The sequence below is a fragment of the Baudoinia panamericana genome, assembly GCF_000338955.1.
Source record: "Baudoinia panamericana UAMH 10762 unplaced genomic scaffold BAUCOscaffold_15, whole genome shotgun sequence".
NCBI classification, from domain to species: Eukaryota; Fungi; Ascomycota; class Dothideomycetes; order Mycosphaerellales; family Teratosphaeriaceae; genus Baudoinia; species Baudoinia panamericana.
Window position 1 is genome coordinate 467,466 of NW_006911271.1, and position 15,436 is coordinate 482,901.

General features: G+C 54.0%; 7 protein-coding genes across 7 annotated transcripts; 3 read left to right on the top strand and 4 right to left on the bottom strand.

The window, feature by feature from the left end:
• Window positions 1–1,173: 1,173 nt before the first annotated feature.
• Window positions 1,174–2,730, top strand: BAUCODRAFT_79991 (uncharacterized protein; the record flags this gene model as incomplete). The annotated part of the gene is made up of 5 exons (XM_007683298.1): window positions 1,174–1,221; window positions 1,274–1,391; window positions 1,446–1,873; window positions 1,933–2,542; window positions 2,618–2,730. The coding sequence occupies 5 exons, from the start codon at window positions 1,174–1,176 to the stop codon at window positions 2,728–2,730; spliced, it is 1,317 nt and encodes a 438-aa protein (XP_007681488.1).
• Window positions 2,731–3,286: 556 nt separating this feature from the next.
• Window positions 3,287–4,058, bottom strand: BAUCODRAFT_127191 (uncharacterized protein; the record flags this gene model as incomplete). The annotated part of the gene is made up of 2 exons (XM_007683488.1): window positions 3,287–3,334; window positions 3,465–4,058. 2 exons carry the CDS (start codon window positions 4,056–4,058, stop codon window positions 3,287–3,289), a joined length of 642 nt encoding a protein of 213 aa, XP_007681678.1.
• Window positions 4,059–4,977: 919 nt separating this feature from the next.
• Window positions 4,978–6,823, bottom strand: BAUCODRAFT_39444 (uncharacterized protein). Its single transcript, XM_007683204.1, has 3 exons — window positions 6,707–6,823; window positions 6,614–6,640; window positions 4,978–6,559 (listed from the first exon to the last, which is right to left on the bottom strand). The coding sequence occupies exons 1-3, from the start codon at window positions 6,725–6,727 to the stop codon at window positions 5,177–5,179; spliced, it is 1,431 nt and encodes a 476-aa protein (XP_007681394.1). The 5' UTR covers window positions 6,728–6,823; the 3' UTR covers window positions 4,978–5,176.
• A 514-nt stretch (window positions 6,824–7,337) lies between these two features.
• Window positions 7,338–9,671, top strand: BAUCODRAFT_80284 (glycoside hydrolase family 3 protein; the record flags this gene model as incomplete). The annotated part of the gene is made up of 1 exon (XM_007683327.1): window positions 7,338–9,671. The coding sequence occupies one exon, from the start codon at window positions 7,338–7,340 to the stop codon at window positions 9,669–9,671; it is 2,334 nt and encodes a 777-aa protein (XP_007681517.1).
• Window positions 9,672–9,723: 52 nt separating this feature from the next.
• On the bottom strand, window positions 9,724–10,232 carry BAUCODRAFT_152560 (uncharacterized protein; the record flags this gene model as incomplete). Its single annotated transcript, XM_007683489.1, has 4 exons — window positions 9,724–9,883; window positions 9,934–10,002; window positions 10,076–10,126; window positions 10,177–10,232. The coding sequence occupies 4 exons, from the start codon at window positions 10,230–10,232 to the stop codon at window positions 9,724–9,726; spliced, it is 336 nt and encodes a 111-aa protein (XP_007681679.1).
• Window positions 10,233–10,402: 170 nt separating this feature from the next.
• Window positions 10,403–13,286, bottom strand: BAUCODRAFT_117635 (uncharacterized protein). Its single transcript, XM_007683490.1, has 2 exons — window positions 10,886–13,286; window positions 10,403–10,830 (listed from the first exon to the last, which is right to left on the bottom strand). Exons 1-2 carry the CDS (start codon window positions 13,031–13,033, stop codon window positions 10,648–10,650), a joined length of 2,331 nt encoding a protein of 776 aa, XP_007681680.1. The 5' UTR covers window positions 13,034–13,286; the 3' UTR covers window positions 10,403–10,647.
• Window positions 13,287–14,825: 1,539 nt separating this feature from the next.
• BAUCODRAFT_320660 (uncharacterized protein) lies at window positions 14,826–15,422 on the top strand. Its single transcript, XM_007683491.1, has 2 exons — window positions 14,826–15,197; window positions 15,250–15,422. Exons 1-2 carry the CDS (start codon window positions 14,925–14,927, stop codon window positions 15,403–15,405), a joined length of 429 nt encoding a protein of 142 aa, XP_007681681.1. The 5' UTR covers window positions 14,826–14,924; the 3' UTR covers window positions 15,406–15,422.
• Window positions 15,423–15,436: the final 14 nt, after the last annotated feature.

The window sequence follows — 15,436 nt, forward strand, 5'->3', positions numbered from 1 at the left end:
GCCAGGAGTCCTTCTCCTTGTTGGGCGAAGTCACCTGGCAGTCATCGGGCGGGAGAAGGGCGTGTCTCGAGCTCGCTATCACCGGGATCTGGGCCGCAGATCTATACGCCTACCTCTACCCTCAACGACTCGTTCGATAGTACAACCATTAACGAGGCCACCGATGACAGTCATTCGACACAGGGTACTCAAGGCACGACCAGTCCGTCGTCCAGCGGACATGTTGGCGTTCGTCGGCCTATCAATCAGCCAAACGGGAGACGGCAGATGAGCAGCATGCGGCCCCAAAGATTCTCAGGGGTCGGATCCTACTCCGTGCGTCACGCATCGCCAGAGTCTTTTGCGAACAATACTCCGCGTGCACTTGACCATACGTTTGCATTAACTCCTTCCGCTGATGCCTGGATGGATACCCATGGTGCTGGCCAATGGGGTCATTTTGTTCCTTCGACCCTCGCCTTCGGACAAGATACAACCACTAACTCCGTCGTGAATGATGCAGATATTCTCGCTCAGCTGAATAGCTTCGACGGTACCACAGCGCGACCAGCCATATTCAATCAGGAGCCGTATCTGTCGTTCCGGTCGACTGAAACTGATGGGTTCAGCCCGGGTTACAGCAACCATAGTCTCTTCTCCAGCGTCGATCAGCATGATATACGACCGGCGCGCGGTACGTTCATCTCGCACACTTACCCTCATACGACCCAGCAGCATAACTACGCGCCGGCCGTCCAGCTCACGAACGCGCACAACTTAGCGCATCGCGCTCAACCCATCGTGCCCTCGCAAAGGCATCATGTCTTGGTACAAAATTGCGTTACCATGGGTCAGGCTCCTTTGCAAGGCGAATATGGAGTTGCCTTCTCTGTGTCGCCCTCACCGGTCCTCACCCGGGCCGTCACAAGCGCACAATGTCATGCGCCACAGCCACATGCGCACCCACATTTGCAAAGTCAAACCCAACATTTTCAAGCGCCTTCAATCACGCCCGCTCAGCACAACCTCCAGACCACAAGCCGTGAGACAACCGCACCACATGCGAGAAGGTTACAACCAGCCAGTCTTAATCCCCATCGGGTCGTCAAAACTGCCCAGCACGGTCAGCCACGTAAGGGAGGCCGTCCCAAGGGCGAGCACTTGAAGCAGCCTATACGAGAAAAGAGTCACAAAATGCGTACCCTCGGTGCGTGCTGGCATTGCGTGTTCCAACGAGATGGGGTAATCTCCTCAAAACTTTTGTTGAAGCGATGATTGTGCTGACACAACATAGTGTCCCGACGATGGTAATCCGTGTAAACGTTGCGTAGACAAGGCAAAGAGAGGCCAGCTTCGATACATCCCATGCAACCGTGACAAGCTAGTTATTCTGGTTCACGACTTCCTGCCCCGTGAGACCGTCCCTTCGAATGTTGAACGGTACGTAGCTGACGTTTCGCTTACAGCTTCGATGACGGACATGCACCAGAAGCAGACCATCGAAGACTATGTCAAGGCGAATATCGTTCACTTCTACCAGGACAAGCCGGTGAAGGTAGAGTTGACGAGCGGCTATGGTCCGCCGATGATTTGGGACCTGTACGAGTTTAAGCCAACAGACACCGGCGAGCCTCTAAGGCAACTGCAGTACTTCCAGAATCCGGACACTCGCCTCGTGGAATCACGAATGAAACGGTCGCCACCACTCGGCTTGTTGAAGCTAGAGACTGGCGACGACGACCGCTTCGATGAATACCTTCAGCGATTGCTAAATCCGATTAATCTCTGGGACTTTGGGTGGACCTGCTTTGAGGAGGAAACACAAATTAATACTTTCCAGGCAGCTCTACTGCAGGCCATATGCACGCTGTACACCGAGACTCAAGATATTGATGTGAGTGGTCTACACCCAGTCATTACACCATACAAATCTGCAACCTAACAACTTTATAGCTGAAGTCGGTCCTTGAGAAGGTCCTGCGCATGATGCTTGTTACCTACATTATGGCCCATACCCTCACCATCTCCGAGGACACTGTTGACAACGTCGAGAGAGCGGTCCGCCACTCGCGTCCCCTGGCCCTACCTCAGCCTCGATCGGTCTCCGGTCCTCACGCGCGTCACATCTCGCCACGCCTCGCCAACCGCCAGCTGAAGTTCTTCTTCAGCCTCAAGCGCAATAAAATTTGCGAAGACATTCTGAACTGGCTGCAGCAGACTTTTCACAACTCTGGGAAAGAAGAGACATGGCTCGCTTCATTCTGTACGATGCTCGGTCTCGCTATGGCGCTTGAGGAGTTCCAGCGCACTCTGTGGATCCAGGCGGATGCGAAAATCAGGAAAGGGGAGAAGAGCGCGGCCGTGGCCGAGGAGGAAGCAAGCAACGCGTGTGGGCGCATTGACGTCCGCTTCGATCTCTTGGTCGGTCTCTTCCAGTGCAAGTACAGGAGGAAGGGATGGACCTATGGGAGCTTTGGGCCGCAAACGCCGCAGTTGAATGGCGAAGAAAATGCACCGGGACGAAAGTTCTTGGCCGAAGTTCACGGGCTGCTTTTGGATGAGCGTAAGTCTGGTTGCGACTCTTTGCATCTGCACTTTGTTGCTCGAGAAGCTGTACTGACGTCTTTCGCTGTTACAGGCCAACATCTGGAAAGCCGTAGGCAGTACCCGTTGGAGAAGCAGTATCAGTGCTTCTGTACGACTCGCCTGGTGGCACGCTTCTTGCTACCGTTCCTTGGACTATCGACTTGAAGGCACCGCGGCGGAAACAGAAGATGAGGACATGAGATGACGTCCTTACGACTGTTATGATTAGACGATGATGGGAGGTTACGATTGCTAGCGAGCATTCGGTTGGCGTCCGGCTTAGTGGATGGTCTCTCGGAATATACTGACATCTTGCCACCAAATATCTGGCTTATGGCGGCTTACTTGCTGTACACAACATGAAATACCTACGATCGAACTGCTATATGCGCTGCTTCCGGCGCTTGTCGGAACTCAGCTGCTTCCACGTGAAGCTTGAGATGGCACCCGCACTCTTCCATGTCGTAGCGCTTGCTGAATGTGTTCTGCCCAGCGTGACTTCTAGAGATTAGCGCGAAGAGCCACAGAAAGCTGCATCCTGGTGGCCTCAGTGCATTGCTGACTCGGTTCGGTGTAGTCCACCCTAACGCTCCGTCTGTTGTTATGATGCCTGCTCATCATTCTGGCGGCTTTCTTGACGTGCCGAGCGAGTGCCAGCGCGTTATCGTACCGTGCACAAGATGTTGCAGTACTACGGCACACCCAACGTGGGTAGCGGAAGTCAAGCGTATTCGAGGACACCGCGACCCTTGCGACGATTATCGGGCAGCTATGGCACCGCCATTCGAATCGCCACCGATTCCCAGTGAACCTCACTTGTCAGTCTTCTTCCCCCTCTCCTTTACCCACGCATGCCTCATTTCAGCCCTGAATACCATCTCCGCACCTTCCTTGCCCACCGTGCGTCCTCGCGGATACTTCTTCCAGCCTCTTCCATGCCCTGTCTCCTTCCACGTCCGAATCATATCAGGCATAGCCTCCATCGCTTTCCTCCTCACTTCCAATCGCGACTTCAACGTGCGCTCCCAGTACTTACCCTTCACCCTCTGGCCCTCGCCCGTCCCCTTCACCCTCAAACCCTGTTCTACCCGTTTCGCGGCTTTGATTTCAGGGTGCTTTGGGCTCTCAGGCATAAGCGGGAGGACGTTGTACTCCACCGCGAGGCGGAAGAGGTCCGCTTGTCGGCGCAGTGAGTAGTGGGGGGCGTGCCAGTTGCCTGTTGTCGGGTTCTTATGGGCGAGAAAAGGATTGCGTTTCCATTTCGCGTTCTGGATAAGAGGGGTGGGTGATGGGTCATCGGCGGGCACTTCGATGGTAGCCCCGCCGGCATTCGGGTTGGAGGACGAGGTATCCGAGACTACTTGAACGGTTTGCGGTCGTGGAGGCGGTGCGCCGGGGGAGAGTTGGGGCGGTGGAAAGCGCTTGAAGAAGTGCAGCAGTTGTCTTGGTAAGGACTGTGCGAGCCGGACGTGCTCATGTGCGACTGCCGCCATGCTGACGGGATGATCGGAGACTTTATGTGGCTAAGTCGAGGTTCAATTGCTTGCATGTCGATGTCCATATGTAACCCTAACCCGAACCAGAAGCTCCTGACATATGCACCTGCAATCTTGTAGCGCCGTCCAACAGTCGACCACAGCTCTAATTCATGACATGGTTAGAAGCACTGGCTAAGCTCGTGCACACATGCGACCATATATTATATTACCCCCACAGAAAATACTATCCGTTACTGTAGACACAAGTTCGCGATGACTCACGTTGAATTGGTGACTGAAGAATACCACGAAGGCGCTGCGACGTGGCTGTTGGAGAGGACGATGTTTAGAGACGCGAACTGTGAATGGCAGAGACATGGGTGTTTGCTGACTTCGACCCAGGGCAGGCTTGTCAACGGACGCGGGACGTTAACCTCGTCGTCTGGATCCCGAAAGCGTCGCGATGGAAGCAAGCACGGCTGATGGTCGCCTGTATGCCAGCAAGGCTGAACGACGGCCACTCCACCGCTTGTTCTGAGAACAGACAGCGTGAAAGGCGCTCCAGCTCGAAGTCTGACGTCTGTGTAGACAATCAGTGAATGTCAGCAATAAGCTCTCGCCGCGCATGGTCATTCCAACATTGCTCGACCATATCTGCTCTAACTCCGTCAAGTTATATATCCCTGCGCAGCACTGGCTCCGCGCATGTGGCGCTCAGCGCCGTATGCTGTACAGCGGAGCTGCCTGACGCGCCATCGTCATAATTCGGCGCGTGGCGGCGAGGCGAGCGCCATTGCCTCGATATGTCTGGCGCCCGCGAAGTGGGTAAGTACGCATTATCAACCTTGGTGAGTGTGGACACGGTGGACAAAAACGTGGAGGATATCATATTAGCGCTGAGCGTGGCCATCAGCCTCTCTGAGACTTTCGGCATCATGTGCGATAACCGCCCAGTGTGCGCGAACACTCCTTCGACAGGGGAATGAAGAGGGAGACGGTGAGTACGACAACTCCGGCGTAGTTGTGGTTGTGGTTCTCACGTACGAAAACTCCCATCGCATGCGTGCTAAAAAAGCTTGGCATGTTATACATGGCTTCGTCAGAGTACAGTACACATTACCCCCGTTTCGACATTAGAAGAACACGACAACTTCGCCCCTATCATTCCTTCGCAGGCGTAAAGACTTCCACAGCTCTTTATCATCTTCCTCCTTGACCTCACCTCTCACATCTCGCTCCCGATGGTAACGCTTTAGCGCCTTGTTCATGGAACATCCATGCTCACTATCAGGTCCTTTAGTGACAAAAGACAGGAAGAGCTCCGCCCTTGACTTATAGCTAATGAGCTGATTCGTCGCAGAAGGCTGAACAGACCCTGGCCGATCGAGATACTCGATCGCCCTGGTTTCCTTCCGAGATCCATGGCGTCGACTGCCATCAGCCGATGACGATTCGTCTCGGTGGTGTTTGTGGTGGCGAGATCGCTCGGACTTACTGTCCCGGTCCGCACTCCGCGAACGATGGTGTTTACTCTCGGAGTGCTTGCTTGATGTGCTCTTCGCAACGCTGTAGGATGTATACGCGGACTTTCGACGTGCGTCTTTGAGGTCTTTCTCGTGCCGCGAGCGCTTGAGCGGGCTGATGGGCGTTGGTCCAGCATCAATGCGATCTTCGTAGAACTCGGGGTCAGTCACCAGACGGCTAAGACCTCCCGTCAGTCCAGAGTGCAGTACTCTAGGCTCCACCACAACAGTCGCCGGCGCATCGGTCATGGTGGCATCGCCTCGCGATGTGGGCCGCTTGGAGGCCGACAAGTCAAGCTCTTCGATGTACTGCCGTTTGCGCTTCTTGTCGGTACTCGTCTCCGACTTTACTTTCTCCTTGCTGTCGGTCCTGGCATGTCTCGGTCCTGGCGTCACGTACGGCGGAGGTGGCGGCATCATGGCTTGCCCGTTCTGCGACTGCGTCATATCCTGCCACGAATCGTAGCGCTCAAAGCTCGGCTCTACTGGTGCGTTGCCATATGAGTAACCGTGCTGTAGATAAAGCGAGCCGTCTCCGTTGGCCTTTTGCGAGTTGCCGTTGGTTGGATGCGGCGTTCGCCCAACGCCACGTGACGATTGCAGCTGTCTTTGGTTGTCGTCCGTCTTATCCTCAACAAGGAAGTCAAACACGTTGACACCCTCAGGCAATGAATAGGCCGCCGGTGGTGGCGTGGGAGCCTTAGGCGGCACATCAATAACCGCAATCGCATTAGTTTCGTCGCCCTCCACCATATCCTCCACATACGCATTCCTGGGTATCATGGCTTGTGACTTGCGCTCCCCTGAGGCGCCGTTTATAGATCTGCGATTGCCCTTCTTATTGTCCTTTTCTCTATACAGACTGCCTTGATATTTCTGCGCTTCGCTGATACAGGAGGTATGCGCGCGGTAATCTGTGCCGTAGAAATGTACCATGCAGTCTAGACAGGTATATGTCGCCCCGCGGCACTGGTTACGATGAGGGTCCAGCTTCTGTAGGGTGTGTCAGCGAGTTGTCTGGCGCCAACGTGCATGAGATATGTGTACCTTCTTCGTCAACACATCGCCGCAGTTCTGCACCGCCAGTGGCAATTAGTCCACTTCGTCCACATCGTACGGACTCCTTGTGCACAGGCTTACCTCACAAGAGAAGGACACCATGGTGAACCAAGCTAGCAATTGGCGATGGTCAGGAGGCGTGGTCACGCTATGCGAGGGGTGTTGGACGGCGGGGAAACAGAATGTTTCAGATCAGACAATTCACATGCGAAGCTGGAGCAAATCAAAGACGACTGCCTGAAATAGATTGCCTACCTTCTTGACTCGCATAAACGTCTCGAGCCGTGCCGTGTTTCAGGGGGAACGGCCATTCGGAGACGGACCCTGGTAACGCCACGCCGATTATGTACGCGTTGATTGCTCGCATTTACATCTTCAAAAAGGCAACAGTGAACATCACCGGCGACAGTCGGCGATTGTCATCAATCAATGGTACTGTATTGATGGAATCTGCATTCGATGAGCTATCGATTCAGAATATGCACGGCTGAAGACGTTCGGCTTCCGCCTTGACGCGCCATATTCCATGGATAAGGAAGAACCTACCACGAACGGAGCTGAGAAAACACCTCTGGTCCACGGCGGGCGACAGTCCGGGTTCGTAGCGTTTTGCAGACGCCACAAATTCGTGGTCGCCGCGGTCGCCGCCATGTTCCTTCTACTTCCTCTGCTCGGGCTGTTAGCCCTCAGAAACCGGCATCGTGCCAATGCTATGAACTGGACAAGTCCGATTGTGTACCCTTCTCCCCAAGGCTATGGTGCTGGCAACTGGTCTGATGCTTATCGGAAAGCTGAAGTCATGGTGACCCTCATGACGCTCGAGGAGATGAACAATGTCACTCTCGGCGTAGTGGACTCAAGCAATGGCTGCGTCGGTATCTCTGGTTCTGCACCTCGTCTTGGCTTTCCGGGGTTTTGTTTGCATGACGCGGGCAACGGTGTCCGAAATACTGATGGAGTTAGCGGATTTGCCTCCGGCATCCATATTGGAGCCTCATGGAACGCTACGCTCGCGTATGAAAGGGCGCAGTTCATGGGTGCGGAGTTCAAGCGGAAAGGCGTGAACGTCGCTCTTGGTCCTGTAGTGGGACCTATTGGTCGTATAGCGGAAGGCGGCAGGAACTGGGAGGCGTTTGCGGCGGATCCGTATCTTGATGGCATCTTAGGCGCACAGAGTGTCGTTGGTCTACAGGAAAGCGTGATCGCTAGTGTGAAGCATTTCGTGGCGTACGAGCAGGAGACCAACCGTAACCCGATCGGAAACAGTGGAGGTACGGTGTTGAGTACAAGCGCCAATTTGGACGACCGGACAATGCACGAGCTGTATCTGTGGCCTTTCCAGGACTTGGTTTACGCTGGTGCAGGTTGTGTGATGTGCTCCTACAACCGCATTAACAACACCTACGCGTGTGAGAACAGCAAAGCCATGAACGGTCTGCTCAAGGGCGAGCTGGATTTCCAAGGCTTCGTGGTCAGCGATTGGGTGGGCCAGCACAGCGGCATGGAATCGGCAAACGCTGGTCTCGATATGGCAATGCCAACCACGACCTATTGGAATGAGCGGCAACTTGAGAATGCGGTCAACACCAGCGCGCTCAACAGGACACGCTTAGCCGATATGGCCACCCGTATCATTGCCACATGGTACCAATTTGGCCAGGACAGCGCGCTGCCGCTTGGTGCTGGTATGCCGCCAAATATCCTCCTTCCGCACAACTACACGGATGCAAAGGATCCAGCCTCGAGGCCATCCCTACTGCAGCAAGCCGTCGAGGGCCACGTACTGGTGAAGAACGTCAATAACGCCCTCCCGCTTCAGCAGCCCAAGGTTCTCTCCATTTTCGGTTACGATGCTGCGCAGCAGGACGCTTACGTCCCAGACGGATCGTTCTGGCAACAGAATTGGGAAGCGATCGGCTTGCAACCTCTTCAACTCAACGGCATCGCAAGCAATAACCCTGTATCAGACCCACCGGAAGTGATGAATGGTACGCTCACAGTCGGAGGCGGGTCAGGCAGCAACAGCCCTGCGTACCTTTCATCACCGTACGATGCTATTCAAGCGCGAGCCTATAATGACGGTACGGCAATCTTCTACGACTTCGTATCCGGCCACCCAAATGTTGTCACCAGCTCAGACGCCTGCCTTGTTTTCATTAATGAGTACGCTTCCGAAGTCTGGGATCGTCCGGGCTTATCCGAACCAAACAGCAATATTCTCGTATCGAACGTTGCTGCTTCCTGCAACAACACTATCGTCGTAATCCACAATGCTGGGATCCGCTTGGTTGACGCCTGGATCGACAACCCAAACGTTACCGCTGCGATCTTTGCCCATTTGCCTGGACAAGATGCCGGGCGAGCTATAGCGCAAATCCTGTATGGAGATGTCAGTCCTTCCGGCAGACTGCCATATACAGTAGCCATGCAGCCATCAGACTACGGGAATCTGCTGGGACCTTGTCAGGCCCACGGCTCACTGTCACCACAATGCCACTTCTCAGAAGGTGTCAACGTTGACTATCGTGCTTTCCTGGCGCGCAATGTCACTCCAAGGTACGAGTTTGGTTATGGTCTGACATACACTACCTTCAATTACTCGAACCTGCAGATAGCGATTAATGCGACAGTGACAGCAGCTGATACTGTGGTGCCCGTATACACCAACGGGACGACTAACAACAACGGAAACAACACTGCCATTGGAAACGGAGGCTTGGAGTCTCTTTTTGGGAGCGTAGGCTTAATCTCGGCATCGATCACGAACACCGGCGCTGTGGCCGCGGCTGAGGTCGCCCAACTCTACCTCAAGATACCGACCACTTACGCTAACGCCAGCAATCCCGCTACTCGAGTGCTGAGAGGCTTCGAGAAACTAACACTACAGCCGAATGCCACTGCGCAAGTGAGCTTCAACCTTCGCCTGAAGGACGTGAGCATATGGAATGTCACAAGGCAGGAATGGATAGTGCCGAGTGGAGAATTTTCCGTGTTCGTTGGTAAGAGTGTGCTAGATACGCCGCTCGTAGGCAGCTTTACGATATAGAACATAGAGTATAGAGCGCTCCGCAAGGAGCTTAATGACCACTCATCTGCGTCTAACTGATCATCTTGCGGTCGAGATCAAAGCCAGCTTTACTGATCGTCTGCGCGATATACGGTGGTTTAGCCATCAAGTGCTCGCTTTCCATGGTGCTGAAGAGACTCTTGAAGTGCGACGTCTTAGTGTGCTGGTCGGCCGCCTCCTTGGACTTGTATCTGTTCGCTGTCAACGACGTGCTGAGAATGTACAGCACTGTGAGCAGTACGTCTCGATCATCACGATGTCTGGCGTCTCCACGCCAAGTTGTTCCGTCATGATGTAGCGCAATGTGTAGCTAGAGGCCACGGGTAAGCAGATTAGTGATACATCCAACAGGGTAGATTGCCGGCTGTGATAGTAATTCTTACTCTTCCTTCTCATGCACGTCCTTGGCCATCTTTGCGACCAGCTCCTTCATGCTTCGCTAAGTTAGCGAAAGTCGTTCGAGGAATGCCGACTGGCAGCGTACCGTTCCTCCTTGCCCTGGACAGGGTACAAGATGGCCACGATATTGATTTCACTCATGTTGGCGACTGTGCAGTTAACGCTTCGTGCAACGATAGAACACCACAAATGACAGATTGGAATGGATATCTGGCTATAGTTATCGCGGAAAATATACGCGAGTCCGTTATACTCCGATCAGTGACGTCTGCCACAACCCCTCACGATGCCACAAGATTTGACGGAGCAGACGACGGAACAGTTACACTATCTAAGTCCACCGCCTCGTGTTATACGGTTGATGAGATTAGAGCGGAATGAGGGAAGGATGGAAGTGAGAACTTAGTCACGAGCTCGTTGCACAGGCTGTGTAAGAATCGACGCTCTGAACGCGACTTCGTGCTAGGAGCCTTCTTTGTGTTCTACGACATGCAATGCACTCCAGATATCGCTATGCATGCATTGGCTGATATGAGCTCCTTCGCTGTACCGTAAGCTATATGGGTGCGAACGATCCGTTGTCGCAGTAACCAGGCGGCTTCGATCGCTCGCCGTGCACCCAGTGCTGGATCGTCATACCCGTCGTGTACGCCATCAGCACGAAGCCAAAAATGACCAGGAGGACGTCGGTTATGCGCTCCCACAGCCTTGTCGCTGAGACGCGGTAGTGCATCATCGGCTGTCTTGCAGTCAGCATATGAACCTCTCCTTGGCGTCGGTGGATGATCACTTACAGGATAGATATACACCAACGGTATGCACGCAAAGCTGCCCACAAGCGCCACGAACTTATCAAGATCGTTTGCGCCCAGCCATGCGATAGCCGCACACAGCACGACCATGAAGAAGCGGAAGACGTTCTTCTTCCACTTGATCCAGGGATTGTACTTGCCCGTTCGTGAGAACAGCTGCTGACTCGTGATCTCAATGGCCGGATAGATCTGTAGTGGGGTGCTGAGCAGGATCGCTAGACTATAGAGAAACTGCACCGCATTCACCAGCTTGTCGTCTTGTGGCATATTGAGCAATATGACGGTCTTGGTGTGCGAGCCGTAGGCTGCGTATGAGACGGCACCCGCAGAAATGAAGATGACGGAGATGATGACCATGACCGTAGCGAGGACGCGAGGAAATTTGGCTGGCTCGGCCATACCGGACTGGATTGGGATAACAAGGCCAACGCCTTCGAAGGTGAAGATTGCGGTACCGATCAGCAGCGTCCAGTCCTTGGCGTTGAAAGCTTTGACGTCAGCGACGCCGTGTTGTTGGAGGATCGTCTTAATGTCGTAGAAGTAGATGTATAGCAGGCCGAGTACGATAAACAGGTCAGCTACGAGCGCCATCTTCTGGATGTTGTTGATGTTGCGATACAGACTCAGCGGCAGGAAGATGATCATCTGCATAAGAATGACCCACTGGATGGGAATCATCGTGGCGCATTTGCTGACGGCGAGGATGAATGCTTGCAGGTTCTCGGAAACGAAGACTATGTACGCCGACGCGAAGCCGATTTGGCTGATGACAAGCGAAAAGTTGATCATGTTGCGGAAGAGCTTGCCGTAGATTTGAAGACCCATGTCTCCGAATGAGGCGTGCACTTTCAGCCGAGTGCTGACGAGTAAAATGAAGCAGTAGTAGCTGATCAGGGCAATGAAGAGCAACACCAGGTTCGAGAAAAGCATGCCGCCGTTGAGGAACGCCCGCGGTAGGAAGAGTACTCCGGTCCCCACGAATGACTTAAGCAGAAGCATTGCTGCGCCGAACGGCGTGCCTGTGCCAGACTCACGGTGCTTCCGCCTCCGTCTCTTCTTGCCAGGTGTGAGAAGGGCTGAGTTCTCACCCCAGCCTCCGTCTTCCGAACGGCCTTCCTCAGCCTCGGTGGTTTGGTCGTCATAATTATCGGACGAAAAGTACCCGTCCGGCTCTAGTTCTTCGTCGTCATCTTCGAGCTCCTCTCCAGCGAAGTGACCATACAACGTAAGAAACTCGATAAAGTTGTTAGTCACAAACCGAGGTTTCGAGCCCAGGGGCGGCTCAGTGACTGCTCGATTGACCGTGCCATACGCAGGCCGGCGCGTGCTGGACGGGGCCGGTGAAGCAGCCGTTCTCCGTAAGTGGTCCCGTCGGAAGCCTCCAGGCACCTTCACGTTCCTCATGCTGTCATCGTCTGGTTTCGACAGATCCACGCTAAGACTGCGCCGTAACCGGCCTGTCGCCCGCTCCTCGGCTTCTGTTTCTTCGCGTTCTCGCTTCTCAGCATAGCGGTATATGTGGCGTGTAGTATCACCTCCTTGTAATTGCAAGCTTGAGAATCCATCCCCGCCATCTACCGCGCCGCCCGGTACATCCTGCGGCTGGACAGAACCGTTGCGAGCTCGCTGGTATGACCCGGGCTCTGATGAACCCGGTTGCGGACCGGCAAGATGTCTTTTGAGAATCTCAACCTCAGCCGTACCTCTAGGACTTCGGCCAAGTTGTGCATTGTACGAGCCGGCCGCTGGTGAGCCGATCCCACTAGCTTGCCATCTCCGCTCTGGACTTGCAAGCCTCTCTGCTTCGCTTCTGGACGCCGTGCCTTGTCGAGACGGTGAATGAGCATACGACCCTCGAAGCGCCTGAGACAAAGACGAAGTGCCTGGTCCGGGGAGAGACGTGCCAGAAGCGCCTGCCAAGGGCGTACTTGTCCCCTGCACGACAGATGGCTGGCGAGAATGCTGACCACCTACTGGCGACCCGAATATAGGACTAGCAAGGCGAGCAGTCGTGGATGCTCTTGCCGGAGAGCCCGCAATGGAGGACTCGGTAGGAGTGGGCTTCAGAGCTCCGGTTGGGATCGCTTGACCAGGTGCACGATCGTTCTCTTTGCCACTATGCTCGCTCATGATTCCTGGCCCCGATAGCACGGCAGTGATGCGATTCAGTATCCGCTATGCACCGCCGACTAGTCTTTTGGGTGACGATAAGAAAAAAGCACTTGCGTTTCTGGCTGACTCAAGCCATCGTCTTGTCCGAGCGGACTTTGAATCTGTCTCAAAAATTCATGCTAGCAATCCCTTGCCGTCTCTCCATCCCAAACACAACTGCAAGTGGTCCAGTAGGGAGGTTTATGTGTCTTGCGCAGAAACGACCCATTGTTCTTGTTCGGCCACGTCGGGAAAGCCAAGCCCCCGGTTCGGCAGTAGCTCCGACCCACTCCTTGCTCTGCACGCTTCATTCACTCCACTCTCCGAGCACGTGCCGTCGAGACCATCATATCTGTCGTTCCCGCCTCATAGATGGACGCAGCAAGAGGCATTCATGCTTGAGTGCTGTTATAGAAGTGTCGCACCCTTTTTGGATAGCACGCAATATGGTTGGACGGCGGCGAACGTTAAGCACAAAACCCCAGATGCATTGGTGGCAGTGTGTGCTGTGAAAGGTTGGGGAGTCGAGTATCGTATTTCTTACTAGCTCTTCGTTACCATGAAACTGCATCCCGTACCATTCATTCGGGCTAGCAGCAATAGAGAAAAACGATGGTGGTTGGTGACATCCCAATCGATGGGAATTATAGGCGTCATCACCGGAGGCGGCTCAGGTATGCTACGTAACCCGCGCACCCCAAACACAACCATATACTCAACCAAAGCACAAGGCATTGGCCTCGCTTTCGTTCATCTTGACCTCAAGGCCGGCGTTCTGATCGTCCACCTCAAAATCTTTCCAGAAGCCGAGAAGCTTGCGGAAAGCCTGCAACGGCAAAGTGTCGTTCATGAAGTGCGATGTAACCGATTGATCTCATCTCGAAACCATCCAATCCGACGTATCGCAGGCCTTCGAACACGCCGCAGTCGCAGACGCCTGCATGGCGGGAGCTGACGTCTCCGAACCTTCATGGAGCTCATAAGATAAACAAACACGGAGAAGGACCACTATAAAACCCTACAGATCAATACCGAACATCCGCTCAAACTCACCAGGATAGCCTGCGCAGCTGTCTCGAAGCCAACAAACCCGGCGTTACGATCATCGTCGCCAGCGGGGGAGGTATCACCGGTCAGTATGCGGCAGCGCTTCACTGCTCCTCCAAGCACGCAGTTGTCGGTTTCACAAAGTCTATGATGCAGGCAGAATACCGATGAGAACTCCAAGGTTGTCTGTGTCTGCCCAACTTAGTAAGCGCGCCGCTGTGGACGGGTGAGGCGGCGAAAGCCCTGAGCCAGCAACTTGGGTACACAGATGAGATGTCCATAAGCCCCGAGGAGGTGGCGCAGGCAATCATGGAGATGGTGCAAGAAAGTAAGTATCCAGGAGGGAGTCTGTTACGAGTGGCGAAGAGAAACCTGAGCGAGTCGCAGGAGACCAAGCAGTCGTTCGATACATGTTCTCGGAAATGAAGCCATGGGTTGACAATGTGTATCGACCACTTCGGGAGATTTGTGAAGAGGAGAGACGCGCCGCTTCAGATGCTGCCAACAGGAAGGTTTGAGCGAACTGTGCTTGTTTGTTGGCTATAATCTGTTCGCTTCTACGCTTCATGACCCGTTTCGTCACAACGGATGATGGACGGCAACTTCTACCACACCATCTCGACATCCACAAAAAGAATGCTCGCCATATGCTCCGAGGAGGTGTTTGTATCGTGAAGACTAAGGTTCACCTCATTGTCTCGGCCATTATTCAACCTCGGCTCAAGCGCTCGACTTCTCAATCTCCCATCCCAGCTCGTCTCTCCGAGTCTCACTCGCCGGCGTCTTCCCTCAAGGTAGTTCACACTAACAACACCAAGCAGTCATGTCCTCAAGCAAGGCACCGAAGACTAAGGTGACCAAATCATCAACCTGCCTTTGCGGCTCCATCTCTTTCACCGTCACCGGCGTAGATAAAGGCACCGTACTTTGCCATTGCTCGAATTGCCAGAAGATCTCCGGGAGCGCCTTCCTGCACAACTATCGTTTTACGGACTCAACGCTCAATTTCACGAAAGGCGAGGATCTGGTTGTGAAGTATGTAGACAGTGACACTAAGTCGGGCAAGGTATTACACAGGCACTTCTGCAGCAAATGCGTACGTCCTTCGCCGAAGCGTCGTTATCGTTAAGCTAATGAGTGTCTTGAAGGGCTCAACTCTGTTCATACTGCCGCAAGCATTTCCCGGTCTCTCTATTCTCTGTACTGGCTCGATGCAGGATAAAACGCAACCGAGCTTTGAGCTGTTCACTGAGAACAAGAGCCCTTGGATCGGTGACGTTGCTGCACAGAAGGCGAAGATGTAAAGCACTGCACCCCAAGGCCGCTGTCTCGATT